At 55.6% G+C, this 24,392-nt stretch overlaps 1 protein-coding gene across 1 annotated transcript in view; it reads left to right on the top strand.

Moving 5' to 3' along the window:
* MYO7A (myosin VIIA) overlaps window positions 1-24,392 on the top strand; it is a 78,150-nt gene that overhangs the window by 13,297 nt on the left and 40,461 nt on the right. Inside the window, exons 3-14 of the mRNA XM_036895464.2 lie at window positions 2,421-2,534; window positions 7,603-7,755; window positions 14,969-15,153; window positions 15,683-15,804; window positions 15,884-16,026; window positions 16,301-16,414; window positions 17,627-17,780; window positions 18,819-18,895; window positions 19,490-19,609; window positions 20,409-20,551; window positions 21,488-21,698; window positions 22,199-22,334. Of these exons, the coding sequence (XP_036751359.2) occupies window positions 2,421-2,534; window positions 7,603-7,755; window positions 14,969-15,153; window positions 15,683-15,804; window positions 15,884-16,026; window positions 16,301-16,414; window positions 17,627-17,780; window positions 18,819-18,895; window positions 19,490-19,609; window positions 20,409-20,551; window positions 21,488-21,698; window positions 22,199-22,334 (1,672 nt within the window). The remainder of the gene's footprint in view (window positions 1-2,420; window positions 2,535-7,602; window positions 7,756-14,968; window positions 15,154-15,682; window positions 15,805-15,883; window positions 16,027-16,300; window positions 16,415-17,626; window positions 17,781-18,818; window positions 18,896-19,489; window positions 19,610-20,408; window positions 20,552-21,487; window positions 21,699-22,198; window positions 22,335-24,392) is intronic.

Genomic DNA, 24,392 nt, shown 5'->3' with positions numbered 1-24,392 from the left:
TCTTTCTCACACTCTGTCACACACCCTCTCTTACACACTCAGACACATAATGCATTCTCTTACTCATAGGCTTATTCATTCTTTGTTTTTGTCTCTTACCTAGGGACAAAACTCTGTTTTTTTGTTTGACTCTGGCTCTGGGAAATTGCCCGAAGGGCTCAGACCCAGCCCTGCCCTCAGGGGCTGCACGCTAGTGGGGATGGACACGCAGATGGTGCTAATCCAGCCCTGGATCCTGGAGCCTGAAGGGATGCCTCCATTTTCCACACAGCAGCCAGACAGAAATTTTGAAAATGTCATATGTAGAAGAAAGTCCAGTCATTGCCACAGCTCACGGGGCCCTGTGTGACCTGGCGCCTGCCTACATTCCCCCACGTCCTCACCTCACCTGGCTCTAGGCACTCTGTCCTTCCTGTCTGTTCACTGCTCTGTCTGCAGAGTCTGCAGCAGGATGGGCCTGCCATGTGCTCTCCACAAATACATGCTGAGTGAATGAATGAACTCTTCAGGGATGGGGAGGAGGAGGACGAAGTGGGGGAGCTGCTAAGGAAGAGCTGCATTTTGTTCTGGGTCTGGGCAGATGGGTAGGCCTCCACCCAGTAGAGAGATGGGTGGGGGTGGGGACAGGTGGACAAGAAGAGCTTGAACAGCGGTGTGTCAGGTGGCCGGTGGGCCGGCCCTTAGAGGGATGAGGAGTGCGGGAAGGCAGCCTGCGCTTGGGACTGAGCAGTTGTGAGGGTTACGTGGAGCAGTGTATGGGGTGCAGCTAGGCAGCAGGGCATACAGTAGATGCTCAATAATAAATGACTTCTCCCCTCCAGAGGCTTTCCAATTTTTCCTACTGTTTCTGGAAGAAAGCTTGGGTTTGGAGTTAGCTTGTCTCTAAAATAGGCTAACATCTCATGAAGCAAATGTCCAGTGGCAGCTGTGGCTGAAAAACAATTGGCTCTGATGGGAGCAGGAGGAGGCTGGAGCAGTGATGAGTTGGCCTTGGGGCTCACTGAGCTCACCCCTCACTGAGGCTGGGGGAAACCGAGACTCACGTTGGTCAGCAACTTGTCTACAACTAAGCAAATCCTAGAGCCCAGTTTCCTGACTCCTAGCCCAGAGCTTTTTCCACTGGGTTAATTTTAACAGTGAATCATTTAATTAGCTACTATGCTCTTAACTGCCACTTGATAGTAAATTCTATTTATATTAGGATGTCTACATTCTCTCACCCTACTGGGCAGTACTCTTGCTGGATTAGAATAGAACCCAAATGTATCTCCAAGCCCATGAGAGTCTGCATGTCCTGGGTCTTGCCTGCCTCTAGATCTCCCTCTCCAGTCTGATCCTGCCGCAGTGGCCTCTGTGCCATTCCTTCCTGCCTCAGGGCCTTTGCATGCGTCACTCCCTCTGCCCAGATTCCCACCCCTGCTCTTTTCCTGTCTGGCTGCTTCTCACCTTCAGGTCTCAGCTCAGAGGTCTCCTCCACAGAGTGGCTTCCCTGGCTACTAAGTCTGAAGTTGCCCGGCTCCCCCATTTTCCTCCGTCGGGTGCTTATTTCCTTCATGGTGGTCACCACTATCCGAAGTGACCCTGTTAAAGTGTTTGCTCTTGTTAGTTCATTTTCTGTCTCCAACTAGAATGTAGACTCCAAGGTCACTGCTGGGTCCCCAGCATTTAGATCAATCAGTGCCTGTATTTAGTAGGCACTCAATATGTGTTTGCTGAAGGCATTGGTGCTGAAAGTGGTTGTTCTGGAAAATCTGTTTCTCTGATGCTGGGTTTAGCCTTGGCTTCCATGTGCCCTTTACTGAATGTGTGGTGGGAGCCAGTTGCTGCAGGGGACACAAACATGACTCCCCTCCCCCTCAAAGCCAGGGCGCTCCCCACAAGCCAGGAGGCAGTGTGGCCAAATTCCTATCACAGGGCCCAGCACAGAGTGGTGTCACTGTGAGGAACCCATACCTGTGACTATAAGATTCAATCCCAGAGGTGGCAGAGGCTGTTTGGTGTCCTGTGGGGGTGCTTCCTTTAGGACAGAGGGGAAATGGTTTGGGTGGCTCATCAGTGTTTCTGCCTAAACCTCAGTGAGTCCGCTGTTCGTGTGTGTAGAGCCTTGGAGAGAGCCAGGCTTCGGGGAGGCCTGGGTTTGAAGCTGACCAGCTGTGTGTTCTTGGCTCTTCCCCTCTCCGAGCCTCAGCTTACTCATCTGTAAAGTGGGGTCAGTAATGGCTGCAGCAGAGGAGGGATCGATGACATTGCATAAGCACCCAGCCCAGGGCCTGGTACCAGAGGCTCGCAGCAAGTACGTGTTCTCTTCCTTCCTGCTCTGGGTGGCATGAGAGCCTCTGGCAGTGGCTGTGCCAGGCCCAGGAAGGGATGCTCAGTCCCCCTCCCTGCTCACCTGGCCTGGGGCTCTCTCCCACCCACAGGGGGACTACGTCTGGATGGACCTGCGGTCTGGGCAGGAGTTTGATGTGCCCATTGGGGCAGTGGTGAAGCTCTGCGATTCTGGGCAGATCCAGGTGGTGGATGATGAAGGCAATGTGAGTATCCCCCTGCCTCCCCAGCCCCCCTGCCTGGGAGGACACAGGCCAACCGGTGACCTGAGGCAGGGGCCAAGCAGTGACCTACAGGGGTACCTGTGCCCCCACTGCTGCCTCTCAGACACCCCCTCCCTCATGGAGCTTTCCCCACCATCCCAGCAAGGGAGGCCCGCCCTCCCTGCCTCAGACTGTTCTGTTTCTATGAGCATGTCAGTCCACCCTGCCTAGTATGAGAGCTGTGTGTCTGTGGGCACGTGTGCATGTGGTGAGAGGCAGATGGTGGCACTGGGGGGGAGCTTCTCAGGCAGGGGGACTTGGGGTCAGACAGATGGGTTCAAATCCCTTCATCAAGTCTCCCTCCCTTCTGAGCCTCAGTTTTCTCTTCTATAAAATGGGGATAGTAATAATTATTTCACAGGTTTGTTGACCTGTAAGTGAAGTCACACGTGGAGAACACCTCAACAAAGTGAGGTTAGTCTGAAAACACCCACAGTCTCACTCTGTTGAGTTCCTGCGTCATATGAATTCATTGTCCCCTCAGTGCTGCCTGGAGATCAGTCTCACAGATTTATCCGTTATGTCTCATGGCCCTGAAGGAAAGGGACACAGGAGGTGTACGTTTGGTAATAATGAGAATGGGAGGGAAGGAAAGTTCTGAAGTCAGGGCCCTGCCCCGGGGAAGGTGGGTGGTCCGGATGAGGGCCCAGGGGGAAACCCGGGACCTCTGAACATGTGTGTTGCACACATGCACATGGCATGGAGTCACATAGATGTAGTTGCATCCCACACAACAGGGTTGCAGCTTAACGGGGACATGAGGGACCCAGGAAGATTGACTTGCTCCATAATTTGGGTTGTGCCTCATGCTATGGCCAGCGCTGGGGACACAGAGATAGAACGGAGTCCCTGTCTTAGCCTCCTAGTCTGGTGGGGGTAAAAGAGGGGGCCGTGACTTGGAGCAGAAGGCTCCTCTGTGGCAGGAGGGAGGGCTTAGGACCCTGGAGGCCAGGTGCTGGACATGGAGGGGGAAGGGACCTCGCTGCTGTCCCTGCAGCCCTCAGGAACACACACCCCGATGGGGTTTGCAAAGCCCTGCAAGCCAGGGTCTGTCTTTGGGTCCTCACAGCACCTGTGAAAGGCTGGGAGGGCAGCTGCTGTTACCCAGGGGGAACTGGGGCACAGAGGGGGACCTCCAGGGCTCATGACAGCCAGTAAGTGGGTTACGAGCAGGACCTCTGGCCCCTGCATGTGATTTCTCTCCCAGTATCTCAGTGGCAACTCTGGGGCTCAGGTTCTGTCAAATCATGCTTTTGTCCCCTGGTTTTAGAACCAGAGCACCTTCAATGTCATTCCAGAGGCTCTACTTCTAGGACCTTCTAGGAAACCTCTATAAGGTTGCAGCCATGGGTGGGGGGGTGGAGGGGGGTGGAGGGGATGGCACAGGAGCCATTGGCAGCCCACACAGGCCCATGAACCAGCCTGTAGCCCAGGGTGGGGCTCAGGGATGCTGCCTGCAGGCTCGAGTTTCACCAGGTTTATGTTGCATGTCAGATGGTGTCCCGTAACTGTGTCACCAGATCCGAGAGGTCCCCTCCTACACGTTCTCACTGAAGCTCTGAGAATGGGGGCTGCAGTGGGGGAGGGCTGTGCCTGACTGCCGGGGACAGATTAGGGAGGCTGGTTTGCTTCACTGGCACTGGGTCCGGACCTTCTGGCCCCCATTCCCACTCCCATTCCTATCCACCTCCCCCTCGCCCCAGCCGAATCCCCAGGCCATCATCTTTGACCCCGCTGACTTCCTGCAGACTCCCTCAACCTGAGGGCAGGGACCAGGTGCATCACATCGGGTTCCCCAGAGCTCAGTGAAGCGTTTGCCCAGAGGAGGTGCTCAGTGAAGACTTGCTGGATGAGTGAATGAAGGTTCCGGTTCCAGGCCTCACTGGAATCCTGACACTCTGCCTTTGCCCGAACTGCACCCTCCTTCCCTTCCTCTGCAGAGCACGTGGTCCCTGTCTCTCCAAGCTCAGTGCCAGGCCAGCTCTTTCCCAGATGTGTCCCCAGCCCCTGGAATTGGCCATGTTCTCCATTGCCCACCCCGCCCGCAGTGTTCTCCTCTGTAAAATGGGAATGATGATAACCATTTCTGGCGTTCCTTCAGGGCCGGGCTGCAGTTTCTGCCCTGCTTACACTTCAGTCTGTGCTGTAGGTGCCTGTGGACATTGGCCTGAGGGGTGCTGACCTTGGTTGGAAATCCTTCCATGCAGGGGGAAGGGGTGGGGAGGGCTTAGCTCTGCCATTTAACTGAATGGGCCACTTTACCTCTTGAGTGTGACTCCTTTCTGTAAAACGGGCTGGTAATTCTGTTACTGTGTGTTACAGGGAACAAATGAGAACATACAGCTTCTTTGTAAGCCCAGAAAGCATTAGAGTAATACTACCCAGCACTGTTGAGCAGGTCCCAGGCATCAGTGCTTTTAGGCCTGGCAGGAGTGAAACAAAGGTTGGCTTTTAGTGTATCAGTGAATCCCCGCAGCATCCCTAAGAAGGGACTGTTATTCTAATTCCATTTGTAGATGTGGTCATGGAGGCTCAGGGAAGCAGTGCCATGCACAGGGCCACGTGGTCACACAGCGGCTGAGCCCCCTCTGCACTCTGTGCTGAACTGTTGGGGGAGGGATGATGGAGGTTGGGGTTGAGAGGGGAGGGCAGACAGCCTGCCCAGGAGTCGTCTCCCTTATGGCCCATGCAGGAGCCTAGGATGGAGTCAGCGAGTGGGGACCAGCCAGACGGAATTTTCCAACGGGATCAGCTTTTATAAAGAAACAGGATAAAATGGGAGAGAGGAATGTCCCACTTAGGACTGGAAAGTGCAGACAGGTTCTTCGGTCTCCCTCCCTGGCCCATTCATGCCTCAGCGAGTGCTGTATGAGGGCCTGACCTGGACTGAAATTCTCCTGGCCCAGGAAATGCCGTGAAATACCAGGGAAATGACTAGTGGGCAATGGCTGGCCCTGGCCCTGACCCCTCTGAAGGACTTGTGCCTGCCGCTACACTGCTGTGATCCTGTTTTCTCATGTGAAGTGAGGGGCCTGGAATAGGGGACTTGTGGGGTCGCTCCATGACTAGGACTTCTGTTTCTCAGTCAGACCTGGTCACCAGGTGGCGGTCCCAACAGAGATTGCCTGCCATGCCATTTGTGCCTGGCCCCTGTATAAGGCATGGAGTCTGGCCTGCATGAGCTCCCAGGCTTGGGGCATAGTGGGAGGTAAGGGGGAAAACTGCATTCAAACTATGGCAACCCAGTGTGACCACCGCCTTGCAGCGGGAGAGCCCAGCATCATGGGAGCCCAGGGGTGGCCCCAGCCCAGCCTGCAGTGGCGGTGGGGGTGGCACAGGTGGAACTCGTGAGAGTGGGCAGCACTGTTGGCAAAGCCTTGCATCCCTGGGAGACAGCTGAGCCGAGCCTCCAGGGCTGAGTGGAAAGAAGGCAGAGGGAGCAACCTGAGCACGGGCACAGAGGTGTCTGGGGAAAGGAAAACCAAGCTTCCCTGGCTTGGAAATACTGGGGGTAGCTGGAGCAAAGGCTGAAAGGCCTCCCTGCGTCCAGCTCATGCCAGCCTTTGAATGCCAGGCTGAAGAGCAAGGTGGGGTCAGGGAAGGGTTCAAAGTGTCAGAGTGATGGCATCAGACTAGTGCCTGAGGAAACTCCCAGGGGGCTGAGGGGTTGGAGGGGAGAGCTGGTGGTTAGGATGGCAGTGGGGCTGGTGAGGGATGATGGTCTGGATCAGGGTAGGGGCATGAGGTTGGCAAGGAGGGCATTGCCTACTCAGCAGCCCTTTAAGAGATTGAAGGGGTGGGAGTAGGGGAGCAGCTGGATCGGGATAGGATGAGGGGCTGATGCCTGGTCTCTGCTTGTGTCTAGCAGTTAGGGCTGGGTATCCCAGAGGGGGCCCAGAGAAGAGGCAGGTGGGAGAGAACGTGACATGTTCATCACACCTCCTCAACAAGTCTCAGTTGGGAAGTGACAGGGGGCTCCCCTTGCCCTCCTTTCTCTTCCTATAAGCCAGGCTCCTGCCTGGACCTGAGGCTCTCAGGGTTCTGGTATGTGTGAACAGGAAGAGGGCCCCAGAGGGTTGTGGGGGCTCAACTCAGATTGCAGCCACACCCCAGAGCACAGTTTAGACTCACTTCCCTGAGAGGCTTGGATTGTGAGGAGAAGGTGCTGGAGACCACCTTGGGGAGGGGAGGCTTCCAACTCCCAGGAAACCAGGGCTTCATGGGCTGGTTGAAAGAGCCGGTGCTATTGGCCAGATGCCGCCCAGTCTGCCACCCCCTGGCAGCAGGAGATATTGCAGGGCACAGTAGGCAGAGCCCGAGGGCAACCTGCCCCAGTGTCTGCCTCAGCTCACAGGTATTGAAAGTTCACCCGTGTTCCACATTCACCAGCAAGCCCTGTGAGATGTACACCGAATGGGTCCACTTCTCCCACCTCCACTGCTCTTGCCTGCCTTCGCCAGCCTCAGACGCTTTGCTTTTGCTGTTCCCTCAGCCTGGAATCCCTTCTCCCCACATCTTATGGACGTCTCTTCCTCATCATTCAAGTCTCAGCTCAAATGTCACCTCCTTGGAGAGGTGGTCCCTGGCCATCTTATCTAAAGTAGCTCCCTCAGGGATTCTCCATCCCATATGCCTGTTGGTTTATTCTTGGCACTGAGATTACTTTTGTGCACTTGTTTACCAGAGCCAGGATTTGAAGCCATGTCTAACTCCACTGATTGCCCTTTCCACTCCGTCCTGCAAAGTGACTGGGGGGACTCTAATCCCCTTTATGACATTTGCAAGGTGGGGCCAAGATCCCTGCCCACCTCTCAGATCTGCAGAGAGAATCCCCTAAGTGGGCAGGACCGTCCTCACAGACTCAAACCTGTTGCAAGTGATAGCGTTTGGCCGCAGGAGAGGACAAGGTACTTACCATACACAGACCCAGGTGCCCCTCCCTCCCGGGCCCTACCTACACTGCCTGGGCCCCAGGAGAGCGACCTGACACAAGCCCTGTGCCTGCCCGTAGGAACACTGGATCTCCCCACAGAATGCCACGCACATCAAGCCCATGCACCCCACGTCGGTCCACGGCGTGCAGGACATGATCCGCCTGGGGGATCTCAATGAGGCTGGCATCTTGCGCAACCTGCTCATCCGCTACCGGGACCACCTCATCTACGTGAGTGCTGCCTGCCCCCCAACACCTGTCAGGCACCCCTGCCCACAGCCGCTTGGTCTGGCTCATCCTCTTTGGGCCGTGGCTCATATGGTTTGTAGTTGGGGATGTGGGTAGTTTATACCACAGATTCATGTGCCTCCCCACACCTCACAACCACTGGGAGGCCTGGGCTGGTAGGTGAGAGGCTCAGTGCTTGGCCCAGAGATAGGGAACTGCTGCCCAATCTGAGTTTGCTGTGGAGTCGGAGCCTGTCCTCAAGGTCGAGAGAGGATGGGTGGGTAATCTGTATCCTCAGGGAAGGGATGGAGGAGGGAATGGCTCCTTATCCCCCCAGAACCTTGATGTTAGAACCAGTCACACACACACCCCACACTCCTCCACACTGAAACTCAGAGGATGAATAAAGGCAGTCTCATTCAGGACTGAGCTGACCCCAAGAGGTCAGCTCAGGGAGCAGCAGAAAAGAAGCACCCACCAGATCATTTGTCAAGGCATTCTCACACTTAGAGGCCTGAACCATTTATGCTCTTAAAAATTACTGAGGACCCCAAAGAGCATTTGTTTATGTGGGTTATATTGAGATCTACTATGTTAGAAATTGAAACAAATGTTTGACTGCTTGTCTCTGGAGCATGCCCCCACTCCTTCTTTGAGTGTGTACTTCTGTTTATTAAACTGCTCTTTGCTTGTCTAAAAAAAGGCAAAAACAAAAATGAGTAACTTTAAAAAAATGTATTAATTCATTTCAAAATCCCTAAAAATCCACTATAGGATAACATATCTTTTTGTAAAATAACTCTATTTGCTAAAGTAAAATTAGAAGAGTGGCATTATTTTATAGTTCTTTCAAATGTCTTTAATGCTATGGAAGACAACTGGATCCTCATACCTGCTTCGAGCGCGGTCTGTTGTGATGTTGGTTTGGTTGAAGTGTATGAAGAGAATCTGGCCTCCCACATATGGAGGTGGAAAAGACTAGACCTTGCATACTTCCCGAAAGGGTCTTGGGGACCCTCGGGGGTCTTTGGGCCACACGCCCACGAGTCCCATAGTCTGCTTTACAGACAGGGACACAGAGGCTCCACAAGGTTTAACCAGGCCTAGAGCTGTGTGCTGGGGTCATTGCACATCTCTGACCCAGTCCCTCCCTCAAGCAGCTCAGGGGGGAAGGAAACCAAGGATGTGCAGCAAGGAGAGAGCAGGATGGAGCCCCCCGGAGGCAGGTCCCCAGGCCTGGGCGGGCTGGTGTGGGGAGCATGCTCAGGGACGTGTGGGGTGATGAGTGGCGTCGAGAAGAGCCGAGCAGGTCCCTGGGGTCTGTGGGAGTGAGGTCTCACTCCCAGCTCCTGAAAGTGGGTGAGGGTGGCCTGCAGAGATGGTGTTCAGGAAGGGGCATGTGTGAACAGAAGCCTGGAGGCAGGACCATGCCAGGTGAGGAGGTGGCAGTGTCACTCAGACTGACAGGCCGTGAAGGGGACCCAGGGAGACAGGGCTGGAAGAGTCTGTGGGACCCTGGGGGGGTGTCCCTAGGAATCACAGAAGTTGCTTTTAGGGCCAGAAGTTCATCCCCTCATAAACCCTGGAATTGCAGCCCCTCTGCTGCTGGGGAGGCCGTCTGCCACCCTCCTGGCTCTGGGTCCCTCTACAGCCTCAGGCTCCCAGGGGGAGGCTGTGCCCGGGCCCTTGACATCTGTCCACCGTGTAGGTACAGCAGGCAGCTTTCGCAGGGAGTGCTGAGCACTGACAAAGGCCCCTCACTCTTGGACTTACCCAGAGGTAGGCAGGGCATGACTGGCGCCTCTAGACGTGAGCAGCATCACCCAGCCAGTGAGGTGGGGTTAGAACCGGAGCCCAGGCCAGAGATACCCTGTGGGCACCCACTGACATCTGCACCCCAGATCTTGGGGTTTCCCTCCTTGCTCCTCTTCCTGGACTGCAAGTGGACACAGGAGGGTCCCAAGGCTCTACATGGCTGCTCCCCCAGGTCTGGGTGGAGCCTGACACTTGGGTCTGCAGGTAAGCAAGGAGCCCACCTGCCTGTCTGCCCAGCGTGGCCCCTGTCAGAGCCCATGACCTGCCCAGTCTACTGCCAGGAGGAGGCTGAGGCCCCTTCATGGGAGGAGCTGCCAGGATGGGAGCTGTCCCCACAGACCATGTTTAATGATCCTTCAGAGGCATGTAGTCGGTAATTCTGCACACAGCTTAGTGATTTTGCAGGCAAACCTGTTCCTCACACGTGAGGGAGACAGTTGATAGGCTAAATCAAGGAAAAAAGGGAAATACAGGATTAATAAGGGAGAGGGGAGGGAAAGAGTTTCAGAAAGTCTGTGAACAGTGAATCTTATTTGTGAAATTTAGGGGGGAAGACTGATTTCCTGGCAGCTAACCAAAGTCAGCTGGGACATTGTCCTTGGGCTGACCGGGGATCATGGGGCGGGGGAGGGGAACGGGACAGAGTTAAGGTGAGGTGTCTAAGCTGCCTTCTTGTTCAGGGCCCATGGTCAGGCACAGGAAGGTCCCTAGCTGGGGTAGCCCACGGACCTAAGATTCTGGGTGTCCTTCGGTCTAGGAGGCTGTGCTGAGGAACTGCAGGATCAAGGAGGTTTCCTCGACTTACTGACTCTACTAAGCTATGATTAGGTGGATGAGGTGGGACGAGAGCAGGGCTTTAGAAAAGCAACCAGGCCATCGCCCTATCCAGAAACCATACCTGTCCTTGACCATGGCAACCCCTGGTCACTTCATGGCTTGGGTCACCCTGGGCTCGGCCCCACACATTTAGGATTTCCTCAGATTACCACTGCCTCTCACAGCCTGGGGCTGGGTGGATGTTCTGTCCCTGACTGTCTGCGCCAGGCCTGCCTGCTCCAGCTGGCTTGCCCCCAGGAGCCTGGTGGACAGTACCCCAGGGCCACAAATCAGCACTGGGCATCCCAACGGGGGGAGGGCCCTCAGAGGACACCTTGGAACCCCTTGCTCGGTGTTGGATCCCAGAGGCCAGGAGCTGTCCCTGGTTCTGCAGTGAACAAGTAGCAGGGGTGGGGGATCCCAGGGCTCCCTGATGCTGAATAGAGGCTGGAGGCCTGGTCTGAGAGGCCTGCATCTAGGTGTTGGTCTGTGGCCTTTTGGGGAGACCAGCCCCCTCTTTGGTCTCAGCCTTCCCTCTGGCACAACAGGGAGACTTCCTGGGTGAACACCTCTGTGACTCTGGGAAGATGTATGTGTGTCTCGGTCTCCATGGCTTATTAAGGGAGAGGCCCCAGGGCTAGCCGGTGTGGGGGCTTCCTGGAGGAGGCAGACCTATTCCTGCCACATCTCCTGGGATGTGCCTCTGGCCCCAGAGAGGCCCTGATCTCCACCTGGCCCCCTGGAGACCACGTGTGCTGTGCCCTTAGCTTGGGAATAGTCCTTATCTCTTCCCTATCTAGCCCTTAGTCCCACAGGACGGGTTTTATTACTGGAGACAGGAGGCCTGTGCTGGCCAGATGGGCATTAACCCTCTGCCAACCATGGACCCTTGGAGAGAGGGGCTCAGGGAACAGCAATGAGATCCTCGGGAAAGGGGCAGGTGCGGAGGCCTGAGTGGGCGCGAAGGGGCCCAGGACTCAGCGCCAGCAGAGGCCAAGCCCCACACTTGTTCACTCCCCTACCCCAACCCTCTGTTCAGCCAGTAGGTGCATTCCTGGGATCCGGGGAAGCCCGGGCAGGGAGGCCAGACCTGGGGCTGCAGTACCAGAGCCCCTGTGCCATCCCACTCCCTGCCTTTCTGCTGGGTGACCTTGAAGTCTCTCTGCTCCTCAGACCCCATTCTCCCATCTTTGAAAGGGTCTGACCACCTCACAGTGGCCTTCTGAGGAGTCAGGGAGCTGCCGAGTGCATGCCAGTCAGAGGTCCTGCTGGCAGTTGATGTGTTCTTGCTTTCCTTCTCGGGGTGCTCCTCGTCCTCAGAGGAAGAGGTCTCGTGTCTATTGATTTTGGATTGTGTGTATAGGCGACAAATTGGAAAGTTTCCTCCTGCTGCAGAGAGAACCACTGCTACGAATTTTTATCTGCCCTCGAAGAGAAAGACTATATATACATATGTATATATATAAAACTTTCTATTTTTCCTACGCACGTGGCAGCCCTGCTCCCCGCACTCTCCTGTGTTTTTCCCCTGGCCACATGCCAGCATCCTTCCTGTCGGTGTGGGCGGGGCTGCCTCCGTGTTCCCACAGGCCCCTCAGCCCCTCGTCTTTTTCCTGTGGACGGCAGTTAATGCTGCCCACTGAATTTGTCCCCCACCTGTTAATCTGGTCATTGTTTTGGTCACGGCAGACATTTGCTGAGCATGCCCTGTGTGTTATGCATGGTGCTGGACCCCGAGTAGAAAGGAGGGTGAAGCTGGGCAGCAGAGGCCTTGAACCAGAGTTATGAGGAGTCAGGTGGGCCAAGGAAGGGGGACTGTGACGGATCAATAGGTTACCCGGCTTCCTGCAGGGGGTTTGTCTCAGCTTGGACCCGAAGGATGAGTAGTAATCAGCAGAGTGGGGTCAGGAGATAGAGTTGGTGCTTTTAACTGAAGGTTTAATGTGGAGGGAGCCTCCTGGATGTGGGATGTGGCTGGTGAGGGCCACACTGTGTCCTAAGGCCACAGGAAATTGCCTGAGGGTTTTCAGCAGGGGGACAAATCAGTCAGATTTTTAAAAAACTGACCATGCCTCAAAGTAGAGGATATGCTGTAGGGGATCAGTGTGGAACTGAAAAGGCTGACTGTGGAGGGTGGCCGGTCCAGGGGGCAGCCATAGCCAGAGGAGAGGGGAGAGCCAATGAAGGAGACGGAGGTGTCCAGGGGCCTCCCAGGCCCCACCCAGGGCAAATGGTGGGGGCGCTGTTGACCAAGCTGGACAGACTGAAGAGGAGCAGGGTTGGGAGAGCAAGGTCCTGTCTAAACAGGCCAGTGACATCAAATGGGTATGCCAGGATGCAGGGGGCTGAAGGGTCTGGTGCTCAGGAGGCCCTCCAGGCTGTGGGTGGAGTGGCCAGGGCCCTGGAAGCCACGGAGGGAAAAGGGCTCCAGGCCAGCTCCAGGGGCTTCCTGCAGGGTCTCAGTGCACCCTTTGCCCGCTCTGGCACTGCCCCTGCCCTGAGCCTGCTTGCCGAGTCTGCTCTCAGGGCCACCTCTGTCTGGCACTGAACAGCCCCCATTGACTGGTTCATTAGGTCTGAAATAGTGTCTCTGCTTCCAAGACTCAGAACTCCCACTGATCCTCCCACAGCTGCCAGGGTGACCTTTCTCCAGAAGACCTCCCAAATGCCATGCCCTTTCACACCTCTGTGCTTAATTCCCACTACAAGCCCTGGCTCCCTGCTCCCCACCTTGTGGAGGAAGCCCTGTGCCTCACGGGTTCTCACAGCCCAGGCTTTCCTTCCCTGGGAGAGGAGGGAAAATGTGGCTGTCAGCCTCTCCATGTTTTGGTGGAAGGTTCCTGAATGGCTGCATGGAGCCAGCCTCATGCTGCATGGCAATCATGGGCCAGGGGGGTGAGCATCACATTTTTAATAAAGTATCAAGGAGAAAGGAAGGTGGCAGTATGGAGAGCCACTCTGTGCCAGGCACCTGTCAAAGGTTATGTCCTTTGGTCTTACAGAAGCCCTGGGAGGTAGCAAACTGTGGCTTAGTGACGCAAAATAACTTGCCGAAGATGTTCCTTGTAGGTGACTCTCCCGCCCAGGGACTGGAGTCTGGCTGGTGCCCACAGCTAGGCAGAACTGAGCTGTAGGGGACGGTGGCTGAGGGGTCTTGGGGCTGGGGCTCAGCAGGCTCTGATCTGAGAGGTTAGCCCAGCCCTGACCTGTTGGGGTGTTGAAGGTAGGGAAACTTACCTTCCCAATCCCCACTGAGAGCTCCCTTTTCTCCCCTGCAATTTCCAACCTCAGACGAGCTGTGGAGGGCGGGTGAGTGTGGCACAGCCGGCCAGCTCTGAATGTGCTTGGCCCTGTGGCTTCTCTCCAGCCTCTGTCCTGCCCCCGCCCCACCTCTCCCTGCTTGGGCTCTGGCTTGCTCAGCAGGTCAGCACGGGGAGGCTCGCTGCTTCTGGAACGGGCTGCCTGGGGTAAGAACCTGGGTGGCAGAGGAGAATCCTCCAGGGCCCAAATAAGGGCAGTGTCTGGCCAAGTCCTCTGGTCCCCAGGGGGCAGAGTCAGACCCAGAGCCTGGGTCTGGGTGCCCAGCCCAGGGCTGCTTCGCATGGCCACGCCTGGCCAGAGCAAGCATTTCCCCTGGCACTTGGACTGATGCTTGCAGCACTTTCTCTGCATGGCCACCTTGGGCTGAGGCTGCTGGGCGTGGCTGTGGCTCTGGTGTGATGCACTAAGTAAGCCTGGGCAGGCGAGGATGAATGGGACAGTCACCTCCCCTGTGTGGTCACATTTTTCGTTCAGCCTTTCCAGGCCCAGATGTCAATACATCCATCATCAATTACAGGCTGGGCCTGACCTTTTCCAGCTAGGGTGGTGAAGGGCAGGAGGAGGGGGCAGCAACCTCTGTGTGCCTCATTCTCCCTTGAGGTAGGAGGACTAGGCCAGGATGTCCCTTGTGGCAGGGCTCTGAGCCCACTGCAGGAAACCTTGTGCACAGGTGGCCAATCTGTGTACCAACAGAGAAGCCCCAGAAGAGAACGCTCCCAATGAGCTGCACTCAGGTGTGTCCAGCCCTTGCACAGCTGGTGGCCAGTATGGCTGGAGGTGCTCTGTCCCCCAGAGCACAGGGGCCCCCCTGCCCTGGGACAGAGACTGGGGCCCGCCCAGCCCCCTCACCAATCCAGCTCCACCCTGGAATGGTCCAGTTTATGAATGTTGCCCCAGAAGTTTGGGAGCCCACATTTGAGGAGTCTCTATAATATGCTATGAATTTTAAAGCATATCTCCTTTAATCTTCACAAGCAGTTAGTTTATGCCCATTTCACAGATAAAGATAAGGGGTCCTCCCTCCCTCTCTCCTTCCTTCCTTCCTCTCGTCACAAAGCATCACTGAGCCAGACCCAGACCCAATGCTAGTCTGAAGGCCCAGCCCCCAGCTCAGAGGCAGGCGGGAGCGGACCTCAGGCGTGTGTGATCTGAAGCCAGTGCTCTGCCTTCCAGAAGGATGGCGCAGAGCAGAGCCTGATAGCTTTCTAGAGTCAGAGCTTCCCACGTGGGAAGCAGTGAGCTCCTCATCCTTTTTTGCCTACAGACCTACACGGGCTCTATCCTGGTGGCTGTGAATCCCTACCAGTTGCTCTCCATCTACTCGCCCGAGCACATCCGCCAGTATACCAACAAGAAGATCGGGGAGATGCCCCCCCACATCTTTGCCATTGCTGACAACTGCTACTTCAACATGAAACGCAACAGCCGTAACCAGTGCTGCATCATCAGGTGGGCAGCCCAGCACCGGCTTGGGGCTCCAGGCTGAGCCCCTAGAGCTTTAGCTTTGTGCTCCTGCTAATACCTCATAATGTAGAGAATCACCTCCCTGTTCCCTGGCCTTATATCTCTATTAATGCTATCAAAGCTCATGTTAGCTTTTGAAGACAATCTTGTTTACTGCTGGCTCCTGTTAAGTTATGGTCAGTTGAAATCTCAGGTACCTGTTTTCTCTTGGGCAGAGGACAAAAGGAAGAGGCTTTTATTAAGCACCTACTACATGCCATGTGCTATGGCAAATATGGATGGAGGGGTGTGTGTGTCTGAATGAAGGGGGAAGAAAGTAACCCTTGGCTGTGGCAGAGCACTGAGCTCCTTTAGCCCCACCCCCACCCCAGCCCTGGAAGGCCCATATTCTCAGCCCATTGTATAGATAAGGATGGGGGGCCTGGTGGAGGAAGCAGCCTGGGCTGAAGCCCTGTGGGGGCGTGGGCAACGCAGACTGTGATGGATCCTGCCTCTCCCTGGGACTGTTCTGCAGTGGGGAGTCTGGGGCAGGGAAGACAGAGAGCACGAAGTTGATCCTGCAGTTCCTGGCTGCCATCAGTGGGCAGCACTCCTGGATCGAGCAGCAGGTTCTAGAAGCCACCCCCATCCTGGAAGGTAGGACCAGGGCTCTCGGGGCGGGGCTGAGCGGCTCGGTGGGGGCTGACCTTGCTGTGACCCTCTGCCCACTCCGAAGCATTTGGGAATGCCAAGACCATCCGCAACGACAACTCAAGCCGCTTCGGGAAGTACATCGACATCCACTTCAACAAGCGTGGTGCCATCGAGGGCGCCAAGATCGAGCAGTACCTGCTGGAGAAGTCACGCGTCTGTCGCCAGGTGGGCCTGAGCCCCAGGGCAGAGCTGTACCTGCTCAGGACCCCCAGCCTCAGGGGTTGGTGGGGTACGTGCCCTCTGCCTAGCCTGGATTGTCCCTATGCTGCTGCCTGCTCGCCTCATTGCCTCCAGTCCCACCATAAAACCTACCCATAGGGGCTTTTTTCACGAAAGCCATTTGTTAAAATAGTAAACCATGTTTCAATCTTCTTTATTGTCTGGTTTCTAATGGCTTCCTTCTACCCCATCCCCAAACACCATGTGCCCACATCTTCAGGCCCCTGATGAAAGGAATTACCATGTGTTCTACTGCATGCTGGAGGGCATGAGTGAGGATCAGAAGGAGAGACTGGGCCTGGGCCAGGCCGCCGACTATAACTACTTGGCTATGGTGAGGCTGGGGTGCGGTGCCTGGGGAGGGAGCACCTATCCCAGAGAGGTCGGCTCAACCTGCCCAGCCTTTCCCTGGCCTGGTGGGTGGGAACCTCCATGTGGACTTTCTCCTGTTGCTTGACCTGCCCCAGCCCACCCTGGGCCTGTATGTGCTCTAAGGCCTGTCCCTAACGTGGGCACGCACCACGTGCACATACATCGAGATGAATTTTCATCACAGATCCCACATTCCTAAATGTGTGTAGATATCCCAGACCCATGCACGTCCCATGTGTGCACTCACATGGGCCTGCCTGCACCCATGTGCTGCATTATTTTGGTCTTTGAGAATATGAAGACCAGGACCTCTGCCAGGCCTCCCAGGATTGTAGGGAGCCTCAACCTCTGCCGCAGCCTCAGCCTCGGGGGCTCACTGGTCACAGGGTTCTGGTGCCAGCCTCTTGCTGCTGTCTAGCCACCAAGGAGAAGCAGACCGCAGGACCATCGCTGCCACCATGCACCAGGCAGGGGCATGCACACCGCAGGCTGGTCAGGGGCACCAGCTGCCTTCGCCCCAGGGAAAGCCCATGCCTGGTTGTCTGGGGGCAGGCTGGGCCAGGCCGCATGGACACATGTGTGATCTGAGGCACCTGAGGGATGTGGGACAACAAAGTTGTGTGTGTGTGTGTGTGTGTGTGTGTGTGTGTGTGTTATAGGTGTGGCAGGCCCTCCCGGACACTTCCTGTAGGAGGCTGGCACACCTGGGGATGCACACTCAGGTCTCATTGACACACATAGCAGGGCAGGCCCTGTCAATGCCCCGCCTCTCTGCAGTTAGCCCTCCTCCTTCCATACCAGGCTGCATCTCCTAAGGACTGTAAGGCCCTGAGGGTGGGTGTCCACGGGGTGGGGAGCATGATATGGTCTTGGTGCTGTGACTGCCAGGCAGGGTAATGAGGCAGGCCTGGCATCAGGGACCCAGCTCTCACACTCATCTTGAAAAAGGAGGTTCCAGGGTCCCTAGATGCAAACAATAGGTTATTGAAAAGCCCCACCCAGGAGCTTTCTAGACTTCTTGGAGGAGTCCTGGTGCACACTGGGTGAGGTCAGCGTCTGGAGCCCCAGACTGGCCTGGCAGAGAGGGCCCTTCTGCCCAGGTGCTGCCTCTCTAGGGGTGCCTGTGGCTCCCCTGATGCCCTCCTGCACCCCACTGTGCCACCCCACCTACCAGGGTAACTGCATAACGTGTGAGGGCCGGGAGGACAGCCAGGAATACGCCAACATCCGCTCCGCCATGAAGGTGCTCATGTTCACCGCCACGGAGAACTGGGAGATCTCGAAGCTCCTGGCCGCCATCCTGCACCTGGGCAACCTGCAGTATGAGGGTGAGGGGCCTGAGCACTGTGCTCCCCACCCCCAGCCCTGTGCTGGGCCCAAGGGCAGTCGAGTCACCATGGGTTATTGTGACTCAGTTTTTGGCCAGTAGCTGCCCTCTTTGGGATGGGAACTGGGGAGAATTTACTTTCAGATAGATTTGAACAGATCTGCTGGCCTCAGGTGTGGTTTCGCTGTGCTGAAATGCCACCGCAGATACAGCTGAAGGGTACTGGAAGTTGACTGTGGGCCCTTTAAGGCCCCTTCCCAATTTGTTTTCTTCTTTAAGGTCAGATGTCTTAGAGTGAGGGGAAGTCTTTGAACTAAGTCATAATTTATGGATTAAGTTATTAGTCATAAGGTGTGAATGACTGAAAACAGCCATCTTCAGAAAAGGGAGAAGGCTGGAGAGGGAGAGGTCCTCCCTCATCTGGTGTCTCTGGGTACCTGCAATGTGCCGGGCTGGGGGGTGTCCTGTGAGGCAGGCACCAAGTCCCACTTGGCTCCTGCCCATCATGCCTTGCATGGCCCCTGGACAGAGTAAGAGAGCCTTGGGAAGGTTTGCTCAGTGGATGAATGAATGATCCCAGCTCTAAGTTGCTCAGTCTAGAGAGTTTTGAAAGACTAAGAGACATGGAGAAAGGGTGCATCAGGCAGAAGGAAGAGCTTGTGCAAAGGCCCTAAGGCCTGAGAGAGCAGGGCGCATTTGGGGAAGGGCAGGTAGTGTCAGGTACTGAGTTAGGAAGGTTCACAAAGCCTGCCTCATGTGAGACAGGGCTGCCACTGAGAGCTCTGGGAGTCTGAAGTGGAAGTCAGGGGAGAGAGATATGACGACCAGTGTCTGCTACATGAATGCCAGGCATGGTGCCAGCTGCCAGGTATACACAGTTCCTACCCTCATAGCTCATGGTGAGAACATAGATCAAACATCTGTTGACACAGAAAAACATTTAATCATGGTGCTGATGCCCTCTCTGGACAGCGCAAGCCCCCTGAGAGCAGGCATGCCCGCCCTCCCTCCCTGACCCGCACCCTCTTGCTGCTGACAGCCTGCACGTTTGAAAACCTGGATGCCTGTGAGGTCCTCTTCTCCCCATCCCTGGCCACAGCCGCATCCCTGCTCGAGGTCAGTGCTGGCCTTCTGTCCCCAAGGCTGTGTCATTTTTCTCAGACGGACAGTTTTGACTTCAGGCTCAGAGGGCTGCACATTTGGGGACCACGGACCTGGGGCCCTCTGCTTGGGAGAATTCCAGAAGTTCAATGTTGAGAACCAACTGTGTGTAGGATCTCTGCTGAGCCTGGGCCCCCAAGCTTGGGATCCTTGCTGCCTGTCCCAGCCCACCTGCCCCTGGGGATGGTGGGTGCATGGGGGGCCCCGAGTGAGTCGCTCTGTCAGTCAGCAGATGCTTAGTAGGCTCAGTCCTGGGTGGAAAAACTGGAATGAATAAGGCCAGAGTCAGAGCCAGTTCTGAGAGGGCCAGGGGACATGCTGGCAGGCGATGAAGGGGCTGTCAAGGAGAGAGCAACGCCCTCCTGGTAGCATCTGGGTGGGATCTGTGGCTGGGAGGATTTGGCTGTGGGACCTTGGGGGAGGGTGTTCTTGGTGGAAGGAACGGTCTGATCAAGGCCTGGCTGGAAAGTGGGAAGGGAGTTCTTATGTGGACCGAGGGAAGGACCAGCCGGCAGTGGCTGGATGAGTGCCTTGGTGTGGCCCCGCCAGGTGAACCCCCCAGACCTGATGAACTGCCTGACCAGCCGCACCCTCATCACCCGCGGGGAGACGGTGTCCACCCCGCTCAGTAGGGAGCAGGCGCTGGATGTGAGAGACGCCTTCGTCAAGGTGGGCCGTTTGTGGAGTGGCCACTGGCTCTCTTCACCCTCAGAAGGTTGGGTTGGTGGTGGTCAGGAAACGAGGAATCAGGACATGTGAACCCTGACCTCTGCCTGCCCTGGCTCCAGGCTCTGGCCACTGGCTCTCTCTGGGGCTTGAGTAAGAGGCTGCCTCCCCGTGACCCTGTCTGTCCCACAGGGGGCTGGGGGTTGTGCTCTTCAGGGGCCCTGCCAGTCCTGGTCTCCTCCAGCCTTCCACCCCTGGCCTGCTTTGATCTCCAACCGCTTGGGCCTCATGCTGGATCATATTCTTTGGGCACCTGGTCTGCTGTGCTGTTCCCAGCCCAAAGGATACCCTCTCTGGTCTCTCCAGAACAGACACTGAAGAGGGGCTGGGTCAGGTTGGGAGGGCCCCCAGTTCTTCCTGTCTCCACAGTCATGAGTTTGCCATCCATTGAGCCCCTCCCCTGTGCCAGGTCCTGTGCTGGGCTCTGGGATCCTAGAGTTATTCAGAGCTGATGGGGAGACAGAGATGGACGGAGAGCTGGGAGCCCAGAGGAGGGCTCCTGCCCAACCTGTGAGGTCAGGAAGCTTTGTGGGCAGAGCTGGTATCCAGCAGAGCTTTAGAAGAAGAGCAGGAGTGTTCAGGCACGAGAGGGAGCTCCAGGCAGAGGGAGCAGTGTGAGTGAAGACTAGGGGGTTTCCGACAGCATGGAAGGGCTGAGTGAGGCCACGAAGGGCCCAGGAGCCTGGCCTGTCTCCCTTGGGGTGGGTGGCTGAGCCCCGGGGCTGATGCACCCACCTCGCAGGGGATCTACGGGCGGCTCTTCGTGTGGATTGTGGACAAGATCAATGCGGCGATTTACAAGCCCCCCTCCCATGACATGAAGAGCTCTCGCCGGTCCATCGGCCTCCTGGACATCTTCGGGTTTGAGAACTTTGCTGTGAACAGGTACTGTGTGGGGCTTTGCCCAGTGGGAATCTTCTTCCACAACACTAACATAAGTGTCACATCTCTCCCTTTGAACTACATTTAGTTGTCTCCAAGGACGCACTTCTGGAAAATTTGGCCTCAGTCATCCTGGTGGGCCCTCCCCCATTCCTTCCTGTCCCCTCCAGTCCCCAGGGTCAGCTGAGGCAGGCCAGGGTGTCAGGGGGAGGCTTTTATACCGTCAGAGATGCTTCAGGCCCCACTGCAGCTCTGCCCCGGGTCCAGGCTGCAGGGTGCCTTGAAGCAGGTGAATCTAGGCCTGTGCCAAGTTTAAGATGGGGGACTTGGCCCCCCTTGGGGTCTCACTCTTGGGGGCCATGTGAGGGGCAGATGGATGGAGCAGGCCCCGGTAGACCCTGGAGCTGGAGGCAGCCCACCCTGCCCCACTTCCTGGCTACGTGACCCCTGGCAAGTCACTGAAATTCTGTAATGTTTGGATGTCTCCAGGCACACCCCCCTCCACCAAAACATGTACACTGACCACATAAAGTGTCACTGAGAGCACTGAGTTGGTGGCTCAGAGATGTCAGCCGTCAAAGCTCAAATCTTGTCAGTCCCCTTCCTCCCTCCGCTGGCACTTTGGTTCCCTCCTTCTGGCCACCTTCCCAGTGCCTTGGCTTCTCCCTTCCCAGGGGCCTTGCCAGGGCTTGGTGCCCACCTGCCTGCCCTCTTCAGGGCCTGGCCATGCTGGGAAAAAGGGCTCTAGCCTTCCCTCTCCTGCCTCCTGGAGGGACCTTGGGCAAGTGTTCAGTGTCGCCTGAATGTCTGGGGTTTGGACCTGACAATGCTGCCCTCAGAGGTCGGAGGTTCCACGAGGAGAGCAGAGTGCCCAAGGACCAGTGTGCGCGTGGACCCAGGCCCGAGTTCCCACCCCCGTCCCTGCGCCCCTCCCTGCAGTTTTGAGCAGCTCTGTATCAACTTCGCCAATGAGCACCTGCAGCAGTTCTTCGTGCGGCACGTGTTCAAGCTGGAGCAGGAGGAGTACGACCTGGAGAGCATCGACTGGCTGCACATCGAGTTCACCGACAACCAGGATGCCCTGGACATGATCGCCAACAAGCCCATGAACATCATCTCCCTCATCGACGAGGAGAGCAAATTCCCCAAGGTGGGCCTGCAGCAGGGTGGGAGCCTCCACCGTTGCCTGCCGGCTGGGGGCAAACACACCCCCTCCACACTCAGCCTCAGCTTTTCTCATCTGTAAAATGGGACTAACAGTACAGGCTTCTCAGGGTGGCTCTGGGGCCAGTCCAGGTGTGTTTGTCTCACATTTGGGGATCACTGGTCTGGGGCCAAATGATGAAGATCCAAGCATGCTGCTGGCCCAGAACAGGTTCTGCAGACAAGAGTATGTCTTGGAGTTGGGGTGGCAGGGGGGGGACTGTTGCCACGATTTTAATTGTGAAAAATTGATTTTCTAAACTGGAATGTACTGTCAAGGTTGTGGGGAAATGGAGGCCCTGAGAGCTCCTCTGTGGGGTATAAGTAAAGGCAGGCGGAATACAGAAGAGGGGTGCAAAGACACAGGACAGGAAAGGCGGTAGGGCCTGGTGGAGAGTAGGGCAGGGAAAAGAGGGCAACCTGACAGCTGCCTCTCTGTCCCCACAGGGCACCGACACCACCATGTTGCATAAGTTGAATTCTAAGCACAAGCTCAACTCCAACTACGTTTCCCCCAAGAACAACCACGAGACCCAGTTTGGGATCAACCACTTTGCAGGTGTCGTCTACTATGAGAGCCGAGGTACAGATGGGCTGCCTGGGGGCGGCTGCCTGCTCTGCATGTGCCCCCCTTCTGCCCTTCCCCTACTCCTGCCCAGTACAGAGACACCAGGGTCCTGGAACACCGAGAGGGAAGGCCCTTGGGAAACAGTGGGCTTGGTGCTTTTCTTATTAAGAGATTTAAAATTTTTTATTATTAATATAATATTTACCATTTAAAGAATATTTACCAATTTGAATCTATAATTCAGTGGTATTAAGTATATTCACAATATTGTGCAACCGTCACCACCATCCATTTCCGGAGCCTACTCGTCACCCCAAATAGAAGCTCTGTACCCATAATAAGCAATAACTCCCATCTTTACCCCAGCACCCACCCATCTGGTAACCTTTATTCTCTTTTCTAGTGTTGACTATTCTAGGTGCCATATACATGGGATCATATTTGTCCTTTTGTGTATGGCTTATTTCACTTAACAAAATGTCCTCAAGGTTCATACTTGCTGTAGCATATGTCAGAATTTCCTTTTTATGGCTGAAGAATATTCTATTGTATGTATAATATATGTACATACATACCACACTTCATCCATTCATCCACTGATGGACATTTGGGTTGTTTCTACCTTTTGGTTATTGTGAATAATGCTTCCACAAACATGGGTGTTCAAGTACCTGAGTGCCCACTTTCAATTCTTCTGGGTAGGCTCAGTGCTCCTTTGTGCATATGGAGAAACTGAGGTTCCATGACATAGCCCATAGGTGCAAAGCCAGGCCTAGGACCAGCCCAGTTACCCACCAAGACTCAGCAACAAGACCAAGCATGAGCTTTGAAGGGGGTGTACCTTCTCTTCTGAGATACACAGTTGGGTTCATTTTAAAGCTAGAAGTGAAGGGGGGTCAAGACACAGTCAGGATTACCCCCCTGGAATTCTTACAGGGACTGTCAAAGCCTGCAGGCTATTCTTGCCAACCCTGCCCCTCCCACCCTGATGTACAGGGCTGGCCTGAGTGGAAATCAGTTGTTGAATGTATCTACACTGAGTTCCTGCCATTCAGCCCTAAAGGATCCCACCACACATTTGAAGGCCAGGGAAATTCACAACAAACAGGCAAAGAGCCACCGGTCTCACACTTCCTTGTTGAGTTGGTCCAGAAAGTGGCAGAGCATCAGCAAGCCATGTGCAGAGATGGAATCTGAAGGCTGCCCAGCCCTCCTTAAAACACTGGACAGTGAGACCCACCCAGAAAGAAGGAAGCCAGTATCAAGTGGAGGACTGTTGGGCAAACAAACTGGTCTGTTGTTGGCAGTAATAGAAGATTGTAGTTTTTAGTTCAGTTTAACCTACTTTCACTGAGATCTATCATGTACAGGCTTCCTGCTGTTGTTGAGGATACAGAAATGAAACTTGAGTGAATTCTATGCAAAGTTATGAAATTGTAGAATGTTCAATCCAGAGGGAACAGCAGGGTCATTTACTTTTGTGGATGTGGAAACTGAAGGTCAGGGAGGAAAATGACTTGCCTAAAGGTCACTGATCAGTTTTGAGCTGCCTTAAACAATACTGCCAGCCTGTCCCAGTGCATAAAGTACTGTTTTAATCCAGCACTTCATTTATGAGATGGATGGTATTAGGTGATGTGAAGAGAAGCAAGAGCTGTGGGGACTGTCATTGCCACCTGATAGACGAGGAAACAGACCCAGCGGGTCCTCAGGGTCCCACAGTGAGTCCCACGGAATTTTAATTAGTTCCACCCGAATCCCAAAGCCAACCCTGCCACCACGGAGTGCCTCCTGCACCTTGCCCCTGCTCAGACACTCGGGCACTGGCAGCAGAGGGTCTCTGTGCTGGCCACCAGCCAGGGCAGCCTGAGGTCTGCGGGGAACGTGCTGCTTCTCTGGAGTGTGCCTCCTTCTAGGCACCCCTAGCCCTTGGGTACCCCAACACCTGCCCCACCCTAGCAAGGCCCCCAATAACCAGATCCTAGCTCCTCAGTCCCTGGGAAAGACAGCCTTCTCTGGGGTCTGGTGGGGCAGCAGAGGCTCCCTGGCCTGGTGCCTGGGGTCCTGGGTTCA

This window comes from Manis pentadactyla, chromosome 9, assembly GCF_030020395.1.
Source record: "Manis pentadactyla isolate mManPen7 chromosome 9, mManPen7.hap1, whole genome shotgun sequence".
NCBI lineage: Eukaryota > Metazoa > Chordata > Mammalia > Pholidota > Manidae > Manis > Manis pentadactyla.
This window is presented reverse-complemented; position numbering and strand designations above follow the sequence as displayed.